This window comes from Aspergillus sclerotioniger (assembly GCF_003184525.1).
Source record: "Aspergillus sclerotioniger CBS 115572 chromosome Unknown BO94scaffold_21, whole genome shotgun sequence".
In the NCBI taxonomy this organism is placed as follows: Eukaryota; Fungi; Ascomycota; class Eurotiomycetes; order Eurotiales; family Aspergillaceae; genus Aspergillus; species Aspergillus sclerotioniger.
In genome coordinates, this window is record NW_020291011.1 from 491,967 (window position 1) to 514,095 (window position 22,129).

The 22,129-nt window shown below is 55.9% G+C and overlaps 10 protein-coding genes across 10 annotated transcripts; 5 read left to right on the forward strand and 5 right to left on the reverse strand.

Annotated features, from left to right (window-relative positions):
- Window positions 1-443: 443 nt before the first annotated feature.
- Window positions 444-1,061, reverse strand: BO94DRAFT_152099 (uncharacterized protein). Its single transcript, XM_025605805.1, has one exon. It carries the CDS (start codon window positions 946-948, stop codon window positions 553-555), a length of 396 nt encoding a protein of 131 aa, XP_025465498.1. The 5' UTR covers window positions 949-1,061; the 3' UTR covers window positions 444-552.
- On the forward strand, window positions 696-3,054 carry BO94DRAFT_152158 (putative integral membrane protein (Pth11)). The gene is made up of 8 exons (XM_025605807.1): window positions 696-1,019; window positions 1,139-1,389; window positions 1,441-1,508; window positions 1,560-1,745; window positions 1,798-1,861; window positions 1,910-1,918; window positions 1,969-2,051; window positions 2,113-3,054. Exons 2-8 carry the CDS (start codon window positions 1,176-1,178, stop codon window positions 2,965-2,967), a joined length of 1,479 nt encoding a protein of 492 aa, XP_025465499.1. The 5' UTR covers window positions 696-1,019; window positions 1,139-1,175; the 3' UTR covers window positions 2,968-3,054.
- A 49-nt stretch (window positions 3,055-3,103) lies between these two features.
- On the reverse strand, window positions 3,104-4,911 carry mcsA (putative citrate synthase Cit1). The gene is made up of 3 exons (XM_025605806.1): window positions 4,696-4,911; window positions 3,510-4,643; window positions 3,104-3,440 (listed from the first exon to the last, which is right to left on the reverse strand). The coding sequence occupies exons 1-3, from the start codon at window positions 4,750-4,752 to the stop codon at window positions 3,240-3,242; spliced, it is 1,392 nt and encodes a 463-aa protein (XP_025465500.1). The 5' UTR covers window positions 4,753-4,911; the 3' UTR covers window positions 3,104-3,239.
- A 724-nt stretch (window positions 4,912-5,635) lies between these two features.
- BO94DRAFT_496454 (putative mRNA-nucleus export ATPase (Elf1)) lies at window positions 5,636-9,458 on the forward strand. The gene is made up of 3 exons (XM_025609293.1): window positions 5,636-7,911; window positions 7,959-8,525; window positions 8,576-9,458. Exons 1-3 carry the CDS (start codon window positions 5,855-5,857, stop codon window positions 9,303-9,305), a joined length of 3,354 nt encoding a protein of 1,117 aa, XP_025465501.1. The 5' UTR covers window positions 5,636-5,854; the 3' UTR covers window positions 9,306-9,458.
- Window positions 9,459-9,728: 270 nt separating this feature from the next.
- On the forward strand, window positions 9,729-11,624 carry BO94DRAFT_496457 (amino acid transporter; the record flags this gene model as incomplete). Its single annotated transcript, XM_025609294.1, has 3 exons — window positions 9,729-10,210; window positions 10,263-11,200; window positions 11,297-11,624. 3 exons carry the CDS (start codon window positions 9,729-9,731, stop codon window positions 11,428-11,430), a joined length of 1,554 nt encoding a protein of 517 aa, XP_025465502.1. The 3' UTR covers window positions 11,431-11,624.
- A 289-nt stretch (window positions 11,625-11,913) lies between these two features.
- Window positions 11,914-15,307, reverse strand: BO94DRAFT_470359 (potassium/sodium eff; the record flags this gene model as incomplete). Its single annotated transcript, XM_025608327.1, has 4 exons — window positions 11,914-12,582; window positions 12,656-14,702; window positions 14,750-15,015; window positions 15,074-15,307. 4 exons carry the CDS (start codon window positions 15,305-15,307, stop codon window positions 11,914-11,916), a joined length of 3,216 nt encoding a protein of 1,071 aa, XP_025465503.1.
- Window positions 15,308-15,920: 613 nt separating this feature from the next.
- On the forward strand, window positions 15,921-16,975 carry BO94DRAFT_625998 (uncharacterized protein). Its single transcript, XM_025617327.1, has 3 exons — window positions 15,921-16,202; window positions 16,282-16,443; window positions 16,533-16,975. The coding sequence occupies exons 1-3, from the start codon at window positions 16,117-16,119 to the stop codon at window positions 16,783-16,785; spliced, it is 501 nt and encodes a 166-aa protein (XP_025465504.1). The 5' UTR covers window positions 15,921-16,116; the 3' UTR covers window positions 16,786-16,975.
- A 164-nt stretch (window positions 16,976-17,139) lies between these two features.
- Window positions 17,140-18,991, reverse strand: BO94DRAFT_548194 (uncharacterized protein; the record flags this gene model as incomplete). The annotated part of the gene is made up of 3 exons (XM_025613384.1): window positions 17,140-17,583; window positions 17,656-18,887; window positions 18,955-18,991. The coding sequence occupies 3 exons, from the start codon at window positions 18,989-18,991 to the stop codon at window positions 17,140-17,142; spliced, it is 1,713 nt and encodes a 570-aa protein (XP_025465505.1).
- Window positions 18,992-19,347: 356 nt separating this feature from the next.
- BO94DRAFT_537053 (M20 family metallopeptidase) lies at window positions 19,348-20,948 on the forward strand. The gene is made up of 4 exons (XM_025612183.1): window positions 19,348-19,578; window positions 19,628-20,433; window positions 20,479-20,618; window positions 20,673-20,948. Exons 1-4 carry the CDS (start codon window positions 19,486-19,488, stop codon window positions 20,894-20,896), a joined length of 1,263 nt encoding a protein of 420 aa, XP_025465506.1. The 5' UTR covers window positions 19,348-19,485; the 3' UTR covers window positions 20,897-20,948.
- A 401-nt stretch (window positions 20,949-21,349) lies between these two features.
- BO94DRAFT_587647 (putative MFS allantoate transporter) lies at window positions 21,350-21,764 on the reverse strand (the record flags this gene model as incomplete). Its single annotated transcript, XM_025615843.1, has 3 exons — window positions 21,350-21,358; window positions 21,419-21,578; window positions 21,634-21,764. The coding sequence occupies 3 exons, from the start codon at window positions 21,762-21,764 to the stop codon at window positions 21,350-21,352; spliced, it is 300 nt and encodes a 99-aa protein (XP_025465507.1).
- Window positions 21,765-22,129: the final 365 nt, after the last annotated feature.

The window sequence follows — 22,129 nt, forward strand, 5'->3', positions numbered from 1 at the left end:
CCTCCCATCCCTCCCTGCCATCATCCTCCCAAAGACATCTAGACATCACTCTCAACTGCTCATCTCCCTAATCATGGCACTAGCCGGGATCCTCGATCTTCCCATCGTGTTCACCCAGCGACAGATGACGAGAGTGGCAGAAGCAAACAAGAACCACCGATTATTACCTGTGGATGACCATCCTGACAAATCCCCTGGTACCCACCTGAACCACTCTGCACGGGGCAATTTGAGTCCCCGACCAGCACCCCGAAACCCCAAAATAACCTGTCCTCGATCTCCGGCTCACCCGTGGTTCCTCTGCTTTGTTGATGGGGATCGGCGCTGCCACTAGACCAGGGCCCGATCCTGGCGGGCCCCTCGGGCTACACCGACTACTATACCAGCTGCCCAATTCGTCTCCAGCCAATCTGATTCGTTGACCCGCCTCGCAGCGATCGGGATATGAATCACCAGGCGGGGGAAACCGTGGATGGTGCGGGGATGGTTACTCGGAAGGTTAAGCATGGACCGGCATGCTGGGATCAGATGCGATGCGATGGCATCATGGCATCATGGCATCATGGCTTTGCTCGGAGATAGATCTGCTCCTGACACCAGTCCGAGTCTGGGTTTGGCTAGTTGCACGAAATCTCTGCTGACAAGGTGATAAGGAGGAGGACACCAGTCGGTCAATACGGTGCCAGACCAGGCACTAGGGCAACTCTTGGAACGAACTACTGCAGAGACCGACAGCACTAGAGGCATAACAATGGCATAGAAGCAAATCGGATGATGGCGTCGCTGCAGGCACCTGCAGGCACATGCTCGTTCATCACGAGCCATGCAGTGCGTTCTCTCCTGACTCCTGAGCCATCTGCGAAGAAGCAACGAGGCCACTACCAAACTTTCTTTAGCCTCTCCCGATCCATGAACCAGGCCTGCTTCTCGGCCCCGACAAGTTGTCATCCTCCATCGAGTCTGGTTCGACACATCATCCTACAGCAGGGAGGGTAGCTAGCTAGGGTATTTGTGTAGCGGTAAGCACGTTCTGTCTTTCCTTCTTCCTCTTTCGTTTTTTGTCTTGTTTGCTGCAGGGGGGTTGAGTGTAGGTGACGTTTTCGTTCTTCACTTTACTTATAACCACCGTGCAGCTCAGCCTGGTCTGTTCCGACCATCCTCAGCAATGCGCCGCCATGGGCTGGGTCCATAACCTGACCGTGCCCGATCCGCACAGCCATGTGCCCCGCGTCATTGCCATCTGCCTGACATTTTCCATCGCGGCCTGTCTGGCTGTGGCCTTGAGATTGTACATCCGCATTCATACAAAACGGTCTGCCTGGGTGGATGATTTCGCGGCACTATGGAGTGCCGTGTTGGCTATGGCATATGGCGCAGTGGCTGTTGCGCGTGCGTTCCCTCATGCCAGACCTTGCGATATCAATACTGATGATGGTGCAGAAACGAGATGGGGCCTCGGACTAGATGCAGCGTACTTTCCAGATGAGAACGTCGTCATGTTCAGCAAGGTATCATGCAATACCCCATTGGTCTATGTGGCTGTGTACTAAGTCGCATAGATCCAATACGCCGGCGGCCCCATTTACACTCTCGCGCTGCTCGGCTTCAAAGTCTCCCTGCTATCGTCGTACCTCCGCATCGGAGGGTTCGTGTCGGCCTACCGGGCGACGATTATCGTGGCCATCGTGGCAGTGGTGTGCAACCAATTAATCTTTACGTTTCTGTTGTGTTTTGCGTGTGATCCGGTGCGTTTATCTACAGCATACTTCGTACAAGTGGAGCTAATATCTATAATAGGTCTCTCGGCAATGGGACATGACCCTTCCCGGCACGTGTATCAACACTGTTGCCTCTTATTATGGTACATCCCCATCACTTCACCCAGTAACATATAGACTGACAATCTCAGCTCTCGCAGGTACATTCATCCCCATCCCTGACCACCACAAACCCATCTCACAACCCCAGGAACCAGCCTCGGCTTCGACATCATCATCATCGCCCTTCCCCTCCCCGTCCTCTGCACTCTACAACTACGCCTCCGCCAAAAGGTCGGCCCCATCCCTCCCCATACCCCAACCAACCCCAACTAACCCCTCTCCCCACAACCAGATCGTCCTAATCGGCGTCTTCGCCCTCGGGTTCTTCATCACCATAATCCAAATCATTCGAATCTTCACCATCAAAAACCTCAAAACCTACACAGACAGCCAACCAATCGTCATCTGGTCCGACGTGGAAATCTCCCTCGGAGTAATCATCACCTGCATACCGACCTACGGACCCTTCTTCCACGCCTTCGCATCAACCCTCACATCATCTTATAATCAACACCGTAATAATAACTCTCCTGATTCGAGTACATCGCCGCATTCATTCCAGTTACGCAAGACCAAGACTGGTTCAGGATCGGGGGAGAAAGGGATGGATAGGGAGAGAAAGAGAAAGCAGAGTCGGGATCTGGCGGATGCGTCGTTGGATGAGGTTGCCAGGGGAATGGGGGTGGCAGTGGGGTTGGAGAGTGGGTTATTGTTTGGGAGTGGGATTGTTTCGAGGGAGGTGTCGGTGTCGAGAAGTCGGAGGTCGAGTTGTAGCCGGACTGGGAACCGGAGTAGGAGTCGCAGTCGAAGTCCTGGGGAAGTTGTAGTTGGGGCTGGGGCTGGGATTTGGGATGGGAGCGTCTGGGATGGGGGGTCCGCACAGACGACTGTGATTAGTAGTTTGCCCCGCGTGAGAACCACGGAGTCGAGAACGGGGAGTGAGGTGGGATTGTTTGCAGCTGGAGGTGCAGGTGGGGAAGAGAGAGATCCAGGCATGTTGGAGGCTGGATTCCCCTTTTCAGGAATGGGGATGGGGATGGGGAGTATCATGAGCAGTCGTGGAATCGTGAGAAGTATCAGTGGAAGTGGCAGTGGGCGAGGATTGCAGATTCAGAAAGTCACCGAGGTGAGGGTTGAGAGGGAGTAATTCTTCCTTTCCCTCTTTTTCTGATATGGGAAGAGGGTGTGAGGTAATGACCTACAAGAGTGGACAAATCAATACCTAATGACAAATGACAAGACATGACATATTCTAATGCTTGCTACTGGCTAGATACGATATATCTCAACTGATCTCAAATGACCGTGATAAATCATCCAAATGATATCAACGCATATATGCGAGCTGAAGACAGCCTCAGATGGTATAGCGAAAAATAGAAAAATCCAAGTATCCACAAAAGGGGAAAGGAAGCCAATCTACTTTCTCAATCCCAGCAAATTAATACTCTTCGGTCTCTCAATTGGCAGTCCCAATGCCCGATCCCAAATCAACTGTACCAAGGGGCCCAGCGCCCGACTGACTCCGAACGTCACGGTGTAGTATAGCGGCTGCTGGAAGCCGTAGTGGTAGAAGAGGACGCCGGAGGCGGCGTCGACGTTGGGGTGGGGGTTTTTCGTCTATTCATATTCATGGTTAGTTGCTATCTAGCAAGGAGGGGGTAATGGGGGAGAGCGGAAGGGAGCTACCTTTCCATGTTCGGTGAGTACTGCGGGGGCAATTTCCGAGTTCTTCTTCACGAGTTGGAAGACCGGGTTGGCGAGGACGTCTTCTCTTGTCGCGGCAAAGTCCATTAAGGCTTCGAAGCGCGGGTCGGGCTTGCGCAGCACTCCGTGGCCGTAGCCTGGGACGACACGGCCGGATTTCAACGTATCCCAGAGGTAGGTGCGCACTGAGTCGTCGGTGAGCTGGGTGCCGATTTTCTCTTGCATGGCGAGGATCCAGCGTAGAACTTCCTGCGCGGCGAGGCCGTGGAGGGGCCCTGCGAGGCCGAGAAGTCCCGCACTGTAGCTGAGGAAGGGGTCGCTGAGGGCGCTGCCGACGAGGTGGGTGGCGTGGGCGGAGACGTTGCCGCCTTCGTGGTCGCCGTGTAGGGCGAGGTATAGACGGAGGAGGTCGTGGAAGTCGGCGTGTTCGGAGCCGCCCTTGCCTAGGAGTTCGGCGAAGTTGTGGGACCAATCTTGTGTCGCGTCGAGGGTCTGTCTCCCGACGATGTCGACCTCGTCTGGTCTGAAGACTAATGCTGCGACGCGAGGGATCTTAGCCAGGAGTGAGATGCTGTCGTCGAAGGTCGGTTCCCAGTATTCTGCCTTGTTGAGGCCGCGCTCGTAGGCCTTGGCGAATGCCGATTCGGTGTTGAGGGCTGCGACGGCGATGGACAGCTGGGTCATGGGATGCATGTTGCGCGGGAAGGACTTGATGAGTCCGAGGATGTGGTCTGGGAGATGGGACTTTTCGGCGAGTTCGCGCGAGAACGCCCGCACTTGGCTAGTGGTAGGGACCTGGCCGGTCAGGAGCAACCAGAACATGGCTTCAGGGAGCATTTCGGTGCCCGTGGTGCCCTTGGGGAGTTCCCGTTGGCAGTCCTTGATTGTCTTGCCGTGGAAGCGGATGCCTTCTTCCGGGTCGAGGACGGAACCCTCCCAGAGCATGGATTTGAGGCCGCGCATACCACCGATTATGCTGCCAATCTTGACCTCGCCGACGACGGTATCGCTGCGGGCTTTTACTTCTTGGAAGAGCTCACGTTTGTCGGGTATAACGGATTTGAGGGTGGTTTTGAGATCGGGTTCGGTGCTGTAGGACCGGCTGGTACGGAGAGACTTTTGGAGGGGTTAGTGGTGAGACGGAGAGTAATGAAGGGGAAGGATGTACCTGGGCCAGCCGGGAGGCATGGCGGGTTGTTGGACGTATGGACATCGGGAGGGCCATGGTGAGGTGATTGAATGATTGAGGTGTGTATATACGTTGACGAGGAGCGAGCGAAAGGGGTTATGTACAGCTGGGGAGGATAGCTGAGGCCAGGGGAAGTGACCGGGGAGGAGAAAGAAAGAGAGAGTGTGTGGAAGAGTGGCAGTGTGGCAGAGAGAGAGTCCGGTTGGCCGCGGTGTTGAACAGGCCGAGGCAAGGCACGGCTGCATGCGGAGGTCAGTCAGCAATCCCATCCTCACCGCCGATGACTTCCAGCCGGTGGCCAGGCTAGTCACTGTCTAGTCTGCAGTAGAGCATCGCGCTGCATCTTTAGTATCATCATGGTGTAATTAGATTCTTTCGCCTGCAGATCCCGGCCGTCCGTCCCTCGGTGGTTGGTTTGAGAGGGGTCAGCCTGGTATGCAAGGCCACTCGCGGATGAGGGGAGCGCAGAGCCATGCGGGCAACGAGAATGTGAGTTTGGCCATCCAGTGCATCAATGGTTGGGTCCATGGACGGAGTGTCCATCAGTCCATTGTGAAGGGGAGCCCATGTGAAGTGGACTCGGTGGAATCAAGTGGACTCCTTCAAGTCTCCATTTTGGGTGCCGCGCGGTGGGCCCCGTGCGGGGTAACCCCAATCGGGTAAGCCGTTGTCTGTTGTTCCTCAGGCATGCATCAGGCAGAGGCTATGCACACCTCAGGCATCTGTGGTGATAATGACACCTTATATATCGGGCAGTAATATTCTGCTTACTCAGCTGCACCGCCACCGTGCGGACATGATAGGCTAGCATCCGCCTCAGGCAGAGATTTCTCGCCCGATCCAATGGGCCGCCGCCTAAAAATCCTCAGCTTTGTTATCGGCCCCGCCTCCATCTCGCTTTTTCCCTCTGCGCGGCTTTCCTCCTCTCTTCTCCCTCCCACTCTCCCCTCTTCTCTTTTCCCTTGTCGTTGTTGTATACCCCGTGTTGTTCTGCTCTTCCGCATCCTTCTCGAGGATTGCCTGTTAAAAGTTTTGTGGTTTTCTCTTCATTGTTTGTGGTTTCTTTTTCTATATTCTCACAGGCTGCACGCCGGCCGGTGCGAAGCCTTGGATCAACCCACATTGATCATACGATATCATGCCTCACCCTGAATCCCCTACCCCAGCCATGACCACCGTCGTCTCCAAGACCCCCTCCGGCATCCCCCCCACCTCCGAGGAGATCGCCTCCATCGTCAACACCATCTTCAACGCCGAGACCTCTCAGCAGTCGCTGGATGCCGCCTACGCCCTCACCAACCTGCTCATCCAGAGTGTCGGCTGCTCCGGTTTCCAGAAATACAACATCCTTCCCGAGATCAAGAAGGCTGCCACCGATAAGAAGAATGGCGCTCGCCGTGAAAGTGCCATGCTCATCTTGGGCGCCCTCTTCGAGCGTTTCCCCCGTGAACACCCTCTGAGCGAAGTCGTCTTTCTCCTCCAGGACGGCGGCGTCCTGAACCTGGCCCTCGATCTGCTGGCCGACAAGGGTGCCGTCGTGCGCGATGCTGCTCAGTATGCCATCGACGCCCTGTTCGGCTGCCTCAAGGCCGAGGCCCTGGTCAATGCCCTTCTCCCCGCCATCACCGCCTATCTCCACCAGAACACCGCCAAGTGGCAGGGTTTCGTCGGCGCCTACTCGCTCATCGAGAAGATGGCTAGCAAGGCCCAGATGGGTACCGGCACCCTGGAGGAGGAGCGCGAGAAGGACGTCCTGCGCGAGGCCATGGGCAAGACCCTGAAGGATCTGATCCCCCTGGTCGAGTCCGGCATGCACGATCTGAAGAACGAGGTCGCTAAGAAGTCCATCAAGGCTATGAACGCCATCACCACCCTCCTGTCCAACGATGATGTGGCTCCCCGCATTCCCCTGCTCATCAAGACCATGGAGCAGCCGTCCGAGCAGACCCTCCAGAAGGCCATCCATGCCCTTTCCCAGACCACCTTCGTCGCCATCGTCACCTCCCCCGTCCTTGCGCTGCTGACTCCCCTGCTCGAGCGTTCGCTGAACGCCCCCACGACGCCCCAGGAGACGCTGCGCCAGACCGTCGTCGTCGTCGAGAACCTGACCAAGCTTGTCCACGACCCCGCCGAAGCCCGTACCTTCTTGCCCAAGCTCAAGCCCGGTGTGCAGCGCGTCAAGGACCGTGCCTCTCTGCCGGAAGTCCGTGAGCTGGCCACCCGTGCCTTGGACGTCATCGAGAAGGCCATGGCCGATAAGGATGTGGCCCAGGGTGTGATTGTGAAGATCACCCCCGAGGAGGTCATGGTGGTGCTCGATGCTAAGATCCAGGAGCACGGCGGTCTCGCTCATCCCGAGGATGCCACCCTCTTTACCCTGGGCAAGAACTACATTGCCGAGATGGTCCGTGAGGACGTCAACTGCCGCATGCACGACCGTATCCCCGCCTGTGTCGCCCCGTACCTGCGCGGTCTGCTGCAGGATGGCAAGCACGACGAGGTCGCCGCCGCCGTTCAAGAGCACTTCATCGAAGAGGACCACCGCAAGTTCGGCAAGCCCATTCCGGACGACCCCAACGAGGTGGAGATTGTCAATGCCAACTTCTCCCTGGCCTACGGTGGTATGCTGCTGCTGTCGCACACCAACCTTCGCCTGCTGAAGGGACACCGTTACGGTCTGTGCGGTCGCAACGGTGCCGGTAAGTCGACGCTCATGCGCAGTATCGCCAACGAGAAGCTCGAGGGCTTCCCGCCGCAGAGCGAGGTCCGGACCTGCTTTGTCGAGCACAACCAGGGCGAGGATGCCGACCTGAGCATCTTCGAGTATGTCCAGAAGGACCCCCTCATCGCCAAGGAGGGCGAGGAGCACATTCGCAGCGTGTTGCTTGAGTTCGGCTTCACCGACGGCCCCGAGGGCCGTCAGAACCAGCGCGTGGGATCCCTGTCTGGTGGGTGGAAGATGAAGCTGGCTCTGGCCCGTGCGATGCTCCAGAAGGCGGATGTTCTCTTGCTGGACGAACCGACTAACCACCTGGATGTGGCCAACGTCAAGTGGCTTCAGGAGTACCTGAAGAAACACACCGATATCACCAGTCTGATCGTCTCTCACGACTCCGGTTTCCTCGACGAGGTCTGCACGGACATCTACCACTACGAACAGAAGAAGCTGGTCTGCTACAAGGGTAACCTGGCCGAGTAAGTCAACCCGTCGTTCCGGTCTGAATTTTACTAACAGTCACCAGTTTCGTCAAGGTCAAGCCCGAGGCCAAGAGTTACTACACCCTGTCGGCGAGTATCGTGCAGTTCAAGTTCCCTGCCCCCGGTATCCTCTCTGGTATCAAGTCCAACACCCGCTCGATCCTCCGGATGACCAACTGCTCCTACACCTACCCCGGAGCCAGCAAGCCGTCTCTCTCCGAGGCCTCCCTGTCGCTGACGCTGTCGTCCCGTGTTGCCATCATCGGAGGCAACGGTGCCGGTAAATCGACCTTCATCAAGATGCTCACGGGCGAGACCATTCCTCAGACCGGTAAGGTGGAGAAGCACCCCAACCTGCGTATCGGATACATCAAGCAGCACGCCCTGGAGCACGTCGAGATGCACTTGGAGAAGACTCCCAGCCAGTACCTGCAGTGGCGTTACGCCAACGGTGACGACCGTGAGGTGCACATGAAGCAGACCCGTATCCTTACCGAGGAGGACAAGGCTCAGCTGGAGAAGCCAGTGGACCTGGGTGATGGCCGTGGACCCCGCCGGATTGAGGCGCTCATTGGTCGTCAGAAGTGGAAGAAGTCGTTCCAGTACGAGGTGTAAGTATTTCCGGTCCCCTTGCACATCCGCCGCATCTAACCTATCGCAGTAAATGGATTGGTCTGTTGCCCAAGCACAACACCATGATCTCTCGTGAGACCCTGCTCAACCTCGGTTTCTTCAAGCTGATCCAGGAGTTCGACGACCACGAGGCGTCCCGCGAGGGTCTCGGCTTCCGTGTCCTGGACCCCAAGGTCATCTCGAAGCACTTCGAGGACGTCGGCCTGGACCCCGAGATCGCCAACCACAACGAGATCTCGGGTCTGTCCGGTGGACAGAAGGTCAAGGTCGTGCTGGCGGGAGCCATGTGGAACAACCCCCACTTGCTCGTCCTGGACGAGCCGACCAACTTCTTGGACCGTGACTCGCTGGGCGGCTTGGCCGTGGCCATCCGGGACTTCAAGGGTGGTGTGGTGATGATTTCCCACAACGAGGAGTTTGTGGGCGCGCTCTGCCCGGAGCAGCTGCACGTGGCTGACGGTCGCATTGTGTCGCGCACCAACAACGCCGTCGCGCTCGACCGGTTCGAGGACAGCGCCGCCAGCTCGCCCCAGCCGGGCAGCACCGCCGTCAACTCGACGGTGACGAGTGCGGCCGCGTCGGCGGTCAACTCGGGCGCCGAGGAGCAGGGCGAGCTGAAGTTCAAGGCCCGCAAGAAGAAGAAGCTGACGCGCGCTCAGTTGAAGGAGCGCGAGGCGCGCCGGCGCCTGCGTCACCTGGAATGGCTGCAGTCGCCCAAGGGCACGCCCAAGCCGGTGGACACGGATGACGAAGAGTAATTGTTCTGGTTTATGATTTGCTTGCATCGACAGCGGTGTGATTTAGACCTTTTTTTCCTTTGATAGACGGTTGGCTGGTTGCTTTGCTTAATGAGGCTTGATGAGTATATAGATGTAGACTTTTGATTGCTGAATGAACATGCTTATGGCTGTATCTGGTGCTCTGTTCAAGGTTCAGCCCAGTAGGTAATGTCCGTCAGTTGCCCAGCCAAGCATTCCTTGCCCACCCGAGCGGGGCAGATGCTGAAGCTGACCTGCTGCAGTCGACTTCTCGATGCAACTGGCTGCAGCGTGGCCATCGTGCGTGAGATCGGCGGGCTGCTGCAACCCTCGCATACCACCTCCACGCGACTATTTCAGCGCCTCCCCCGCACTCCCCCAGATGATTCCCCGATCTTCTTATAGTAGTGTTCCTTACACAACATGGACACCGCCAAAGCCAACGTATCCCCGGCCAGCCCGGCCAGTGGGGACTCTACCAGTCTCGACGACGATGCCAGGAAGCTGGCAGAGATGGGCTACACGCAGGACATGCAACGGAACTTCTCCGTGCTGTCCCTGCTGGGCGTCGCCTTTTCGCTGGCCAACTCATGGTTTGGCATCTCTGCCTCCTTGATCACCGGCATCAACTCCGGAGGCACCGTCCTGACCATCTACGGCATCCCCTGGATCGCCTTCATCTCGATTTGCGTCGGCGTCACCCTCTCCGAACTGGCATCGGCCATGCCCAACGCCGGCGGCCAATACTTCTGGGCCAGCGAGCTCGCCCCTCGCCAATACGCCTCGTTCGCATCCTATCTAACCGGCTGGCTGGCCTGGGCCGGCGCCATTTTCACCTGCGCCAGCGTCGCCTTAAGCCTAGCCTCCGCCGGCGTCGGCATGTGGCAGCTCTCCCATCCACATTTGTATGTCAAACCCTAACTACACCCACCCACAGCCTCTATCTAACATCCCCAGCATCCCCCAACCCTGGCACACCGTCGTCGCCTACCAAATCATCAACTTCTTCGCCTTCCTCTTCAACTGCGTCGGCAAACTCCTCCCCACCGTCGCCACCACCACCCTCTACATCTCCCTCCTCTCCTTCACCATCATCCTCATCACCGTTCCCGCCGCCTCCCCCTCCCACGCCTCCCCTTCCTTCGTCTTCACCCACTTCGTCAACTCCACCGGCTGGCCCTCCGACGGCATCGCCTTCCTCGTCGGCCTCATCAACCCAAACTGGGTCTTCGCCTGCCTCGACTCCGCCACCCACCTCGCCGAAGAAGTCTCCCACCCGGAACGCTCCATCCCCATCGCCATCCTCTCCACCGTCCTCATCGGCTTCCTCACCTCCTGGACCTACTGCATCTCCATCTTCTTCTCCCTCACCGACCTCGACCCCATCCTCTCCTCCCCCACCGGCGTCCCCATCCTCGCCCTCTTCTACCAAGCCCTCCACAACAAACCCGCCGCTATCGTCCTCGAATCCCTCATCCTCGTCACCGGAATCGGTTGCCAAATCGCCTGTCATACGTGGCAATCTCGTCTCTGTTGGTCGTTTGCTCGTGATAAAGGCCTTCCGTGTCCGTCCTTTCTTGCCCGTATTCATCCGACCCTCGATATCCCGTTAAACGCCCACAGCACAAGCTGCTTCATCGTCGGCCTCCTGGGACTTCTCTATCTCGGTTCCTCAACAGCCTTCAATAGCATGGTCACCGCTTGCATTGTGCTACTATATACCTCGTATGTAGTCCCCGTGGTGTGTCTCCTCTGGCGCGGAAGGGAAAATATCCCCCATGGACCGTTCTGGCTTGGGAAGATAGGGCTCGTTTGTAATGTTGTGGTCTTGCTTTGGACGGTTTTCTGTCTTGTGATTTATTCGTTTCCGTCTGTTTATCCGGTTACGGCGAGTAGTATGTTCCTTCCCCTCCCCCCCTCCTATTTGCACGTTTCCCTTTCTTTGTTAGGTTCAGATATCTGAAAATTATGTAACTGACAAGAGTGAATAGACATGAACTACGTCTCAGCAGTCTACGGGGTCGTTGCGGTCATTATCGGTCTGGATTGGATGTTGCGCGGCCGGAAGGTATTCCGGGGTCAAACGGCGAGACATCGCGAGGTGGAGGGGGTATCGAATGAATGAGTAGTTAGTCAGTTGGGTCTTGTAGATCTAGTAGAATAAGGGATTGGTATCTTTTGTAAAGGGGTGGGTTTTCATATATGCTGGTTTGTTATAGATAGATACATCACGTCATATCGTATACTATTAAGATAGAGAGGGATAGATGATGGCATACTACGGGGATATGCTCAGATAGAATGTTTTATTATTAAGTCATTCATTTCCTTGTCTAGTAGCCTACCTACCTACCTACCTAGAAACGTGAATCGAAATATAAAAAGGTATTTAGCAGTGACGAGGCTCTATTCTCACCCTACTTCATTAATCTACAACAAAAGACAGAGTATATCATAACATAATATTCCATCCCACACCTAGTGGCTCTAGAAAGAAAAAATGAACACTATATACAAACTATCAGCAACCAATATATCCATCTATATACACTCCAACACCCTAATCAAGCAAACAAGCAAGCAAGCATCAAATCGAAACCAAACTAACCTAAACAATCTCCCTCCCCTTCAACCCCACCAACACGCCTTCCTCGCGACTCAACGTCGTGAACCGACTAAATCCACCTTTGTCTTTCTCATCATCCCCAGTATCCCTCTCGTGTTTGGACGTCTTTGACTGCATCCGTCTAAACCACCCCCGTTTAATAAACTTCCACCCCTCCACACCCCCCAGAAACAGCCCAGCCTCGACAAACACCACTCCCCATTCCCAGCTAATTCCCGTATGTTTGAACACGATGTGATTGATCACAGGGATGTAAAGGACGGGGAAAGTGAGGAGGAATCCTACCACGATGCCCCAGAAGAGGGTCATGTTGGTGTAGATGTCTTTGGTCCAGTAGAATAATTTGGTTTTGTAGTTTGGAGTTGAGGAGGAGGTTGAGCTGTGGTCATGCATGTTGAATAGACTCTTTCGGAGATGCATCATTTCCCAGGCAAGGAGGAGGGCAAACCAGGTCATGCAGACGAAGGTGGTGGCGCGGGCGCGGAAGACGGTGTCGCAGGCGGACGAGTAACTGCTGTTGCATTCTGTGGCGAGGTCGCCGTTGCCCCAGGCGAAAAGGACCAGGGCGAAGGCGCTGAGACTGAGGGTTGCCATCCAGAGGCCGTAGATGAGCGTGTCGAGGATGATTTCGGGGGTGAAGATACCGTTTTTCTGTTCGTTGTTTTATTAGTATTGGTATGTGGTTGGAGATGATGGGGGAGGGGAAAGGGAGGAGGGGACATACATTCTGCGGTGGCCGATCCATCACATCACTCGCGGCTTTCTCCATCCCTAGTCCGATATCTGGCAGTCCGGAGGTGATCATGATAATCCAGAGAATTTCAACCGGTGCGATTGGAAACACACTCTGGCCGTTCTCGTCCTTGAAGACCAGGCCAATGAGTAGGGTCAATGCCAGACCCACGTTCTCTGCCAGTAAATGCAGCACGAACTTCTGGATGTTATCAAAAATGCGTCGACCCTCTTCAATACCGTTGATAATGCTCGCAAAGTTGTCGTCAGTCAGGACCAGCTCTGATGCATCCTTGGCCACGTCACTGCCGGATTGTCCCATTGCGATGCCCACGTCTGCGCGCTTCAACGACGGCGAGTCATTCACTCCGTCCCCTGTCATCGCGGCGTAGCGGCCGCGACGGTGCAGCGCATCGATCATCCGTACCTTAGTGTGTGGAGCACAGCGAGCAATCACGGCGGGAAGTGTGGGGAGGGCATCAATTTCCGCCTCGGTCAAGGCGTCGAATTGGCTGGCTGTCATGACCAGACTGTCCGATACGTCGCGGGCCAAATGCTGCATGTTCGACGGGATGATGCCCACTTGGGCGGCAATGGCGCGCGCCGTACCAGGGTGGTCGCCTGTCACCATATGCACCGAGATCCCCGCGCGGTGGCACTCTTCAATGGCCCCTGCGGTCTCTGGGCGAGGCGGGTCGTAGAGCCCGATCAGCCCGGCGAAGGTGAGGTCCTTCTCGATGGAGTCGCGGGGTGGGATGTCGGTGAATGCAAAGGAGCTGGTCCGACTGGCGAGGGCGAGCACGCGCAATCCTTCGCGCGCCAGGGCTTCCATGTTCTGCAGGATGGTATCGCGCATATCATCGGACAAGGACACAGGAGCTGAGTCGGCGGTCCAGATGACGGACGAGCAGGCGTCGAGGACGCGCTCCACGGCGCCCTTGGTGAAGATGACATCCTGTTCGTCGTCGCCGCGGCGGAAGATGACCGACATCTTCTTGACCGTCGAGTCGAACGGATATTCCGCCTGCTGGCTCCAGACAGGCTTCTCGCCCTTGGTCCACCGGTCGCGGCCCCAGTCGAAGCGCGCCGCAAACACCTGAATGGCAATGTCGGTGGGCTCGCCACGCGCCTGCCACCGGCCGTTCTCTTCGGACCGATGCACATGCGCCAGATTAGCCATGGCCGCGACATCCAGATACCGCTGCAGCACGGCATTGTCTGCCACCAAGTCCCGCGGCACGGCAACACCCCCCTCATCGCTCTCCCCAGGCATGGCATCACGAACCCTCAACTCGCCCTCGTTTGGATCCAAGGGATCCTTGGACACGCCCACCGACACGGTACCTAATGCAGGCACCCAGGCCTTCTTGGCGACCATGCGTCCTTGCGTCAGAGTGCCCGTCTTATCCGAACAGATGTTGGTGACGGCGCCCAAGGCCTCCAAGGAATCCAACTTGCGTACAATCACGTTCCTGTGCACCATCTGCTTCGTGCCCACGGCCATGGTCACCGTCAACACGACCACCAGACAAGCCGGGATCATGGCCAATCCCGTGGCGACCGCATAGATAATGACCTCCTTATCATTGCGCATCCCGTTGGCGCCCATGACGATGACGGCAAACACGACCGCAATCCCAAACAGCAACAACGCCAACTTGCTCAGTTTCCGTTGCAGCGGTGTCCCCACATTGATTCCAAGGAACCGGCCGACGGCATCCGTGCACGTCAACGTCCACGCCGCCACATACCACCGCTTCTTGGTCTCGCCACCAGGTCCTCGTCGCACAGGCCGGCGATGCTGATGGTCCTTGGCGCGAAGAGCCGCCGCGATGGCCCCAATTTCCGTTCCCATACCGGTGCCAATCACCACACCGCGCGCGCGGCCCCGGGTGACGGTCGAAGAGCTGTAGGCGATATTGAGACGGTCGCCAGGGCCCGTGGCAGCGGGAAAGGTAGCGGAGGAGGATTTAGCTACGGGGAGGGATTCGCCGGTGAGGAGGGCTTCGTCGGTTTCAAAATTCATGGTTTCGACTAGTCTACCGGGCATTAGTTTGCTGCCTGAACATGGAGACAGGGGACATACCGTAGATCAGCCGGAACTGTGTCTCCTACTTTCAGGTCCACCATATCGCCCACGACAATCTCGATGGCCGGAATGGTACCCGTCTTGCCGTCGCGGGTCACGACTCCGGTCGGTGAACTGAGGCCCCGTAACGAGTCCATGGTCTTTTCGGCTGCGTAGTCTTGGTATACGCCTACGACGATGTTCAGCCCGATCACGGCACTAATCACCCCGCCTTCGATCCAGGATTGGATGCCGAAGCTGACGGCCATGGCGATAATGAGAACCTGGTAATGTTGGTGAGAATTTCAGAGGGTAAGGCAAGTAGGTAGGGTTGGGGCATACCAGCATCATGGCGTTGGCGATCTGGCGGATGATAATCTTTGCGAGGGAGATGCCCTCGTCACCTTCGAGCTCGTTGGTCCCCCATTTCTGTAGTCGGCTTTGGGCTTCCTGAATGCTGAGACCGTCTTCCGGGTTGACGGTAAGCTCGTGCAGGACGGTGATGTCGGAGAGGGTGTGGGCGGGGGCGGAGAGCGGGATTTGGGAGGAAGGTGGAGTTTGTTTCTCGGGGTCCATCTTGTATGTGTAGTCCTCGAGTGTTGCGTCTACTGGTATAAGTGAAATCACGGAGGTGCCATGTAGATTGTATCCTCTATAGAATGAGAGTCCATACACCGCGGCACTAAAGGATCTAGATCCGTTGGATCTCCGACTTGATCCCGGGGAGGAGGCTCGCCTTTATAGGCCTTGCCAGCTTTGCCCGAGATTGTGAATATCTCTTGGCGTGGTGTATATCCAGAGCAAACACGATGCCGAGCCAGCCAAGCGCCAATCACGTCCGGTCGGGCCAGGCCTCTTGGCATAAACCTTGGGAGCGTCGCCGGCGGCGTCTCGCCTCCCCGATGATGACGCAGACGACCAGTCAATTGCCGCACGTGAGCCCGGCCGAGAGTCGGTTTCGCCTGTACTCGCTGTGATTGGGTCAGCGGCGGTCTCGCCCCAGCGGAACGCCAAGGTGTTCCGAAGCGCGGAGACTTGGCACCTCTGGGGGGCAATCCCGCCTCGGATGGGCTGCTCGTCTGAGAGTTGGGTCGCCTTGGCAGGTTGCTTGGGGGGTCTGAGAGCCAGTCGCAGGCCAACCTTAAAATGCAGAGGTCGCAGTCGCCGGAGATTCTCCATCCCCGCCGGCGATGGATCCGATTCCGGTCTCCCTCATGCAACCCTCCCCACTGCATTCCTGCCCTGCTGATGCTGGTTGGAAGGCTATCTATCTATCGTAGCGCATCAAACGCTGCCTGTCTGCCGATTTACCCGACGCGTCGCCTAGTCAGTCGCATTCGACCTGTCCATCCTTGTCCTTGTCTTTGTTCCTCCTCGTGTGGTCGATGGCCGGTGATACCCACAAGGCCGGGATCGTGGGCGTGGTGGTGGGAGCCGTGCTGTTGTTTGCGGCCATGAGTATGGTCCCATTGTGAGTGTTTCACAGGCCCCTATTGGCAGGTCACCTTCGGTATCCGTGTCTGGCGGAGAACGCGTATCTGATCAGCCAGCATTGTGATGTGGCACCATCGTCGCCGAACAATCGCCCGACGCGATAGCGAACTTCGCAATCTCACCCATGGCGGCACCATGCGGCAGGTGTCAGTGGAACGATGGCTCGAAGAGCAGACACATGCGGACCACAGCGACCGCCAATATGCCCAGGAATCCTGGTAAGGCTGCCCATCCCTGGTCGCGCCAACGCTTGGCCCAGGTGCGGGGACCGACTGATCCGTAGGACTGATGTATCGTTTCTTGGTAGTGCCATCTGTCTCTCGGGTCTCGCAGCCTCTCAAGATACTCTCCCTTTCCCCGAGCCCGCCTGTATCGCACCATCACCCCGCAATGAAACCAACCTGCAGGACCCCATGGAGACCGGTCGAGTGTGCGGGGGGAGAAACATCCTGGTGCTCAACCGCTGCCACCATGTTTTCCATGCTTCTTGTCTCGCAGCATGGTTCCAGTACCATCAGCATAGATGCCCGATTTGTCAAACAGCATATTCCACCGAGTAATAGCCAGTGGCCGCAATGGAACTCATGTGTTTCCTGGACTATAACTGTGCCAAGACTAGCATTATGATTGGCAAACTCTAAGTTCGCTCAGATCCACCAGGCTCGCCTCTCCGGGTCATCTCCACGAACGCATTGTCACGTCATAAAACCAAGCATAACTGCGAATAAGAAGTCCTGAAGAGTCTTAGCGGGGTGCTATACCCTTGTTTGACATCACTGGAACGTAGTAGCTGTCTGGGGTCTTCTTACTCCAGAAGTTACTAGAACCACACATCAGCATATCCGCAGGATATTGCACATTTTAATCATAGCCACCGAGCATCCAGGCTCACGCATGGCAGTCTAGTGAAGCTACTATGCACATAAGGGTCTCTGGCCGTGTGCAAATGGATCACCTCCTTGGATGATCTCGTCGAAGCGAGCGCTGACTCGGCTGTAGTTCAGCCCATAGCGGCCGAGCTCATGCAGTCGGATAGACACCCAATCTTGGTATATCCTGTCGGATGTGGCAATTCCTGCAATGAAAAGAGGCCAGATGATCCGCACCATCAAGTGCGGTCGGCTGCGATGGAGCTTCAAGGAGAGTTCCAAAACCTGGCAAACGGCGTCATGCAGAGACATCAGATCTGCACGCTGGAATCCTTCGGCGAAATTGTCCTTGCAGCACAGGTGAAGATACACAATCGTGCCGTAATAGGTGATGGCTGCCCAAAAGACCGTTTCCATCACGCGACGTCCGTCGCCCACGATCTCGCACGAGGGAGCGGATTTGGCGGAAGACAGCAAGATATCGTATTCCTGATAAACCAAGTCAGCCATGTCAAACTATGCGTGAAAATGCCGAGTCGCATGCAGGTCGATGAGTCTTACATCAGATAACATGATGAGTTCATCAATGATCTCCTCGCAGTTTTTCTCCAAAGGGGCGCTTTCTCGAAACAACTCTGTAATGCGGAACTGTATCACATGGCTCTTGTGATATAGTGTCAAGCCAGGGAGATTCTCCATATCATCCAGCTGAGCTGTCGTGGGGTACATCTCCCCCCAGAATCGGGACGGTGACTGTCTTCCCATCCTATAAAGTTCGGACAGGCTCAATCCCACACTTCCTGCTTCCTCTTGCATGAAGAATCGAAACAAATCCGCATCGAGCCTTGCGGCCCCGGGGCCAGAGAGCAAAGCGCCAGGGGTGAAAAAGTACAAGGTCCAAAGCAGAAACAGAGGGACCGCTGTCTGTCGAAGCCTACTCTTGGAGATTTCCACAGCCTGCCGTGGCACGGGATGTTGGCTTAGGCTTGTGTACGGGGTTTTGTCTGCAGTATCACACGTTATGCCTGTTGGATCTGCTGCCATTGTGGTATATGGAGGTTCCAACTGCTTAAGCGACGGGACGACGTGGTTGAAGAGTAAACTCTCAATGCCGCAAATGTGAATATTAATCCCAGCCATCCCGCTCCCAAACCGGTTCTCGTAGTCAATCATCATCCACAAGGTTATAAAAATAGCTTCAATGTGTTCCGGGGACTTGACGTCCTGCTTCAGCGCTTCTTGGAGGCCCGAGAGAGCTCGACCGTAATGTAGCCTACTATCCACGTCGGACAAGCTCTCGATGGAGAATTGTGCCTCCGCCTTGTCCCGGTCGTACAGAAGCGATCGATTGATCTCACTGGAAGTAGTCGCCAGCATCATGCTCATGACCATGGGCTCTTTGACTGCGATCTTGTGGTACGCATAAGAAACAGTGGACCAGGGCCAATGCTTGCCCAGAATCACGACCAGCGCGGAATCCTGGAGGTAACTCAAGCAGGAACGATCAAAGACAGACAAGACGAGCGAATTGGCTGCTTGTATGCTATTCCCAGGGCTGCCCGTGGGAGACAGGGAAGGCGTAGGAGCCGGAACAGGCTGACAGTCGGAGCGCCTTGTTACTGCGCGACCATCCTTTGCCGACCCTTTGGCTGGACCCCGTGGGATAGGGCCGCCCTTCCACTCGCACACGATTTGGGCCGCCGCGCAACGCCTGCATTGCGGCTCTTCCTGGCCAGGGGCAAATAATTTCTCCTCGTCACATTTGACCTTGCGGATTCTACACGTGCGGCAGCCTGTGTTACAGTAAGTCCGACTGTGACGACTAGAAGAGCGCAAGACAGCAATGGCGGGGATCGTTACCGGTCTTAGACCGAGTCTTCCTGCCGAGCCTATGCATCTCTATCGTCTATCGTCTATCGCCTATCAGTCCGGCGCGTCTCAAAATGCTCCACTTGCTCGCGGAGCCTCCGTCGTGGATGTCATGTATGACTAGCACATAAGATGGTGCGAAGCAGGTCCATTGGCGCCAACTGAGCCGAGATAGGCCAACAGGAAAGACATGAAGGAGAGAGAAAGACGAGAGCAGCGGAGAATCCATGCCCCGGCAAGCCCTCGGCCGCAACCTGCCGAGACACGCCCGCCGATTGGCTGCGTCGGCAGCGGTCAGGTGATCGCAATCGGCAATCGCGAGTTGCCGAGACATCGCGATAACCTCAGATACCACTAGATATCGCTGATAGCTCCCTCGTATCTCCGCAATCGATGCGGAGAACCATCCACCACAATGAGAGATCCTTCTCCCTATAAGATGTCCCTCGGCTCAGAACCAGGTTGTCCTGGTCTTCAATTTTGGTTCTTACCATTTACCACTAAACCACACCCACCATAACCATGCACCTCGAAGCAACCCAACAACGCTTCATCGCCAGCGTGGAAGATGCCCTCTGCAAGCATGACCCCGAGCTCCAAGACATCAACAAGAAGGCAAGCCTGTCCTCCATCCAAACATCCTTTCACATCCTAACCAAATCAGATCTGGGCCACCCCCGAGCTAGGTTACGCCGAACACCAAGCCCACGACAACATCTGCGCCCTCTTCGATACCCTCCAATGCACAACCCCCGGCTACCGCGTCCAACGTTCTGCCTACGGCCTCTCAACTGCCTTCGAGATTACCTACACCCACGGTATAGGGGGACGTGCCGTCGTTTTCAATGCCGAATACGACGCTCTCCCAGGCATCGGCCACGCCTGCGGTCACAACCTCATCGCGACAAGCTCCATCGCCGCCTTCATCGCCACCTGCGAAGCGCTAAAGTCCCAACCCCCAGACCACGGCTATACTGTCCGACTACTTGGCACACCGGCGGAGGAATCTGGGGGTGGGAAAGTGCGTCTCCTCGAGAATGGCGCTTACAAGGACGTTGATGCGTGCTTGATGGTGCATCCTATCCCCATGGCACCCGGACACCCCGAGCTGCTGAGCATGGCGACTGTGCTGCCTGGAGGGTTCCTGGCGAATGATAAAGTTACGGTGACGTTTACGGGGAAGCCGGCGCACGCAGCGGCAGCACCATGGGAGGGAGTTAATGCCCTGGATGCAGTTGTGGCCGCGTATGTGAATATCTCGCTGTTGCGGCAGCAGATTCTACCAACACAGCGGATCCACGGTGTCATTGTGAACGGCGGGGATAGACCGAATGTGATTCCGATGTCAGCGACAGTGGATTACTACATTCGGTCACCGACGAAAAAGAGCTTGAATGCGTTGACGGAGAAGGTGGTCAATTGCTTTGAGGCGGCTGCCACAGCGACAGGATGTGGGGTACAGTTCGAGTGGTACGACCTCCCTTCCCTATTTCTTAATCTGTTCTAATGGATTAGGGGCATCTCATATGACGACCTCAAAACCAACAACCCCATTTGCGAAAGCTATGTCTCCGTCATGCGCGCAATGGGTCACCATACTCTGCTGAATAATGCTGGACAAGCCAGTAAACTCACTGGAGCGTCCACGGATATGGGTATGTTAACATACTCTCTCTCTCTCATGCAGAGATGCTAACTGTGGACTACAGGGAACGTGTCTTACGCCGTCCCCGGATTCCACGGCCTCTTCACCATCGCGACCGAGGGAGTCAACCATACGCCTCTCTTCACGAACGGCGCTGGATCGCCCGAGGCGCATCAACGCAGTCTGGCCTGCGCGGCGGGGATGGCTGTCGTGGCGTGTCAAATTCTGGTTGATGAGGAATTTGCGCAGAGAGTGAAGGCAGATTTTGAGATCGAGGCAGATGAATAAATAGTATCAGTATCCTATAGTATACGATTATCAATTCATGAGTGAATGCCATCCCCTTAACGTCTATAGTCGATCCCTCTTGACATACAGATCACAACACTCAAAACGCTCAGGCAATGCTCAATCCTAAATAGATGGATCTCCATCAACAAGCCATACTCTCATCCACAGTCACAGAATCCCATCCATCAACCCCAACTACATGCAACCAACCAGCACTTCACCCCTCCAACCTCCTCCCCCTCCACCACCACCACCCCGAAAAAAATCCCCCAACCCTCTCAAGGAGGAACCGCGCGACCATGAGTCCGGTGAAGTTATTGGTAGCAGCATGGCATGCGAGGACCACGGCCCAACAGAGACTATAGACGGTAAGCACATACCGTGGTATCGAGAAGAGTGAATGTACTAAGTGCAGGCCAAGTATTTCCCCAAGGGAAACTTGACCATCAATTAAAATCTCTGATAGCTGGAAATACTCATCAGAATTACCCATGAGATTCGGCTGTGACATGGACTCACCTGAACGCGAGATAACCAAAGTAGAAAAATGGAGGAAGACCAGCTATACTCCATTCCATGGAGATCAAGATCCTCCAAAAGGCCCCTGATGGCCGAGTAATCTAGCGTCTGTTGATCCATAAAGGACATCATATACGCGACCAGCATGATGGGAAAGATCCTGGTAAGCGTCAGCCTCCTTCACTTCACACAGTATACGCATCAACTCAACAAACATAAAGTCGATCTTCTTCACCAGCCTCTTCTCCGCCTCAGCAGAGAACTGGGGCGTCGATTCCAGCTCCAGAACACCAGTGTCAAGGCTCGCCTTGGCGGCCTCATGACTGTTGCGGTCCTCTCTCTTCATCTCGTTGTTACACTCCGTCATGTCTTACAAACAATCGTAACACAGGGTCTGTAGCATACCATTTCCGCGCATACTTCCCTCTATATACATCCCCACCCCTACTACAGCTAGAAAGAATCCCCTCACATCCTATCAATCCCATGTCAGCCACCATTCCATATCCTGGATGTCTACACATCCCGCGAGCGCCATCATTGGCTGTATCGGCAAGGCAGACACGATCGACAACAGCCGATGCGAGATGCTGAGCTGTCTTCCCCAGATTTCCTTGTCAGGCCTGCATCAAGTTAGCCGAATGATATTCCTTGGGAGATCCGTGCGCTGCTCTGATAACGGGTTTGGTATCGATGGTATTGGTGACTGCT

Coding starts and splice junctions, on each gene's coding strand:
- BO94DRAFT_625998 (XM_025617327.1), top strand. CDS start 16,117: ATGGCCGGTGATACCCACAAGGCCGGGATCGTGGGCGTGGTGGTGGGA. Junction 16,203..16,281: donor GCCATGAGTATGGTCCCATT/GTGAGTGTTTCA, acceptor CTGATCAGCCAG/CATTGTGATGTGGCACCATC. Junction 16,444..16,532: donor CAATATGCCCAGGAATCCTG/GTAAGGCTGCCC, acceptor GTTTCTTGGTAG/TGCCATCTGTCTCTCGGGTC.
- BO94DRAFT_496454 (XM_025609293.1), top strand. CDS start 5,855: ATGCCTCACCCTGAATCCCCTACCCCAGCCATGACCACCGTCGTCTCC. Junction 7,912..7,958: donor TACAAGGGTAACCTGGCCGA/GTAAGTCAACCC, acceptor AACAGTCACCAG/TTTCGTCAAGGTCAAGCCCG. Junction 8,526..8,575: donor AAGTCGTTCCAGTACGAGGT/GTAAGTATTTCC, acceptor AACCTATCGCAG/TAAATGGATTGGTCTGTTGC.
- BO94DRAFT_152099 (XM_025605805.1), bottom strand. CDS start 948: ATGACAACTTGTCGGGGCCGAGAAGCAGGCCTGGTTCATGGATCGGGA.
- BO94DRAFT_152158 (XM_025605807.1), top strand. CDS start 1,176: ATGGGCTGGGTCCATAACCTGACCGTGCCCGATCCGCACAGCCATGTG. Junction 1,390..1,440: donor TGGCGCAGTGGCTGTTGCGC/GTGCGTTCCCTC, acceptor ATGATGGTGCAG/AAACGAGATGGGGCCTCGGA. Junction 1,746..1,797: donor TGTGTTTTGCGTGTGATCCG/GTGCGTTTATCT, acceptor TATCTATAATAG/GTCTCTCGGCAATGGGACAT.
- BO94DRAFT_537053 (XM_025612183.1), top strand. CDS start 19,486: ATGCACCTCGAAGCAACCCAACAACGCTTCATCGCCAGCGTGGAAGAT. Junction 20,434..20,478: donor TGTGGGGTACAGTTCGAGTG/GTACGACCTCCC, acceptor CTAATGGATTAG/GGGCATCTCATATGACGACC. Junction 20,619..20,672: donor TGGAGCGTCCACGGATATGG/GTATGTTAACAT, acceptor TGTGGACTACAG/GGAACGTGTCTTACGCCGTC.
- mcsA (XM_025605806.1), bottom strand. CDS start 4,752: ATGGCCCTCCCGATGTCCATACGTCCAACAACCCGCCATGCCTCCCGG. Junction 4,644..4,695: donor ATGCCTCCCGGCTGGCCCAG/GTACATCCTTCC, acceptor CCCCTCCAAAAG/TCTCTCCGTACCAGCCGGTC. Junction 3,441..3,509: donor TACTCACCGAACATGGAAAG/GTAGCTCCCTTC, acceptor GAATATGAATAG/ACGAAAAACCCCCACCCCAA.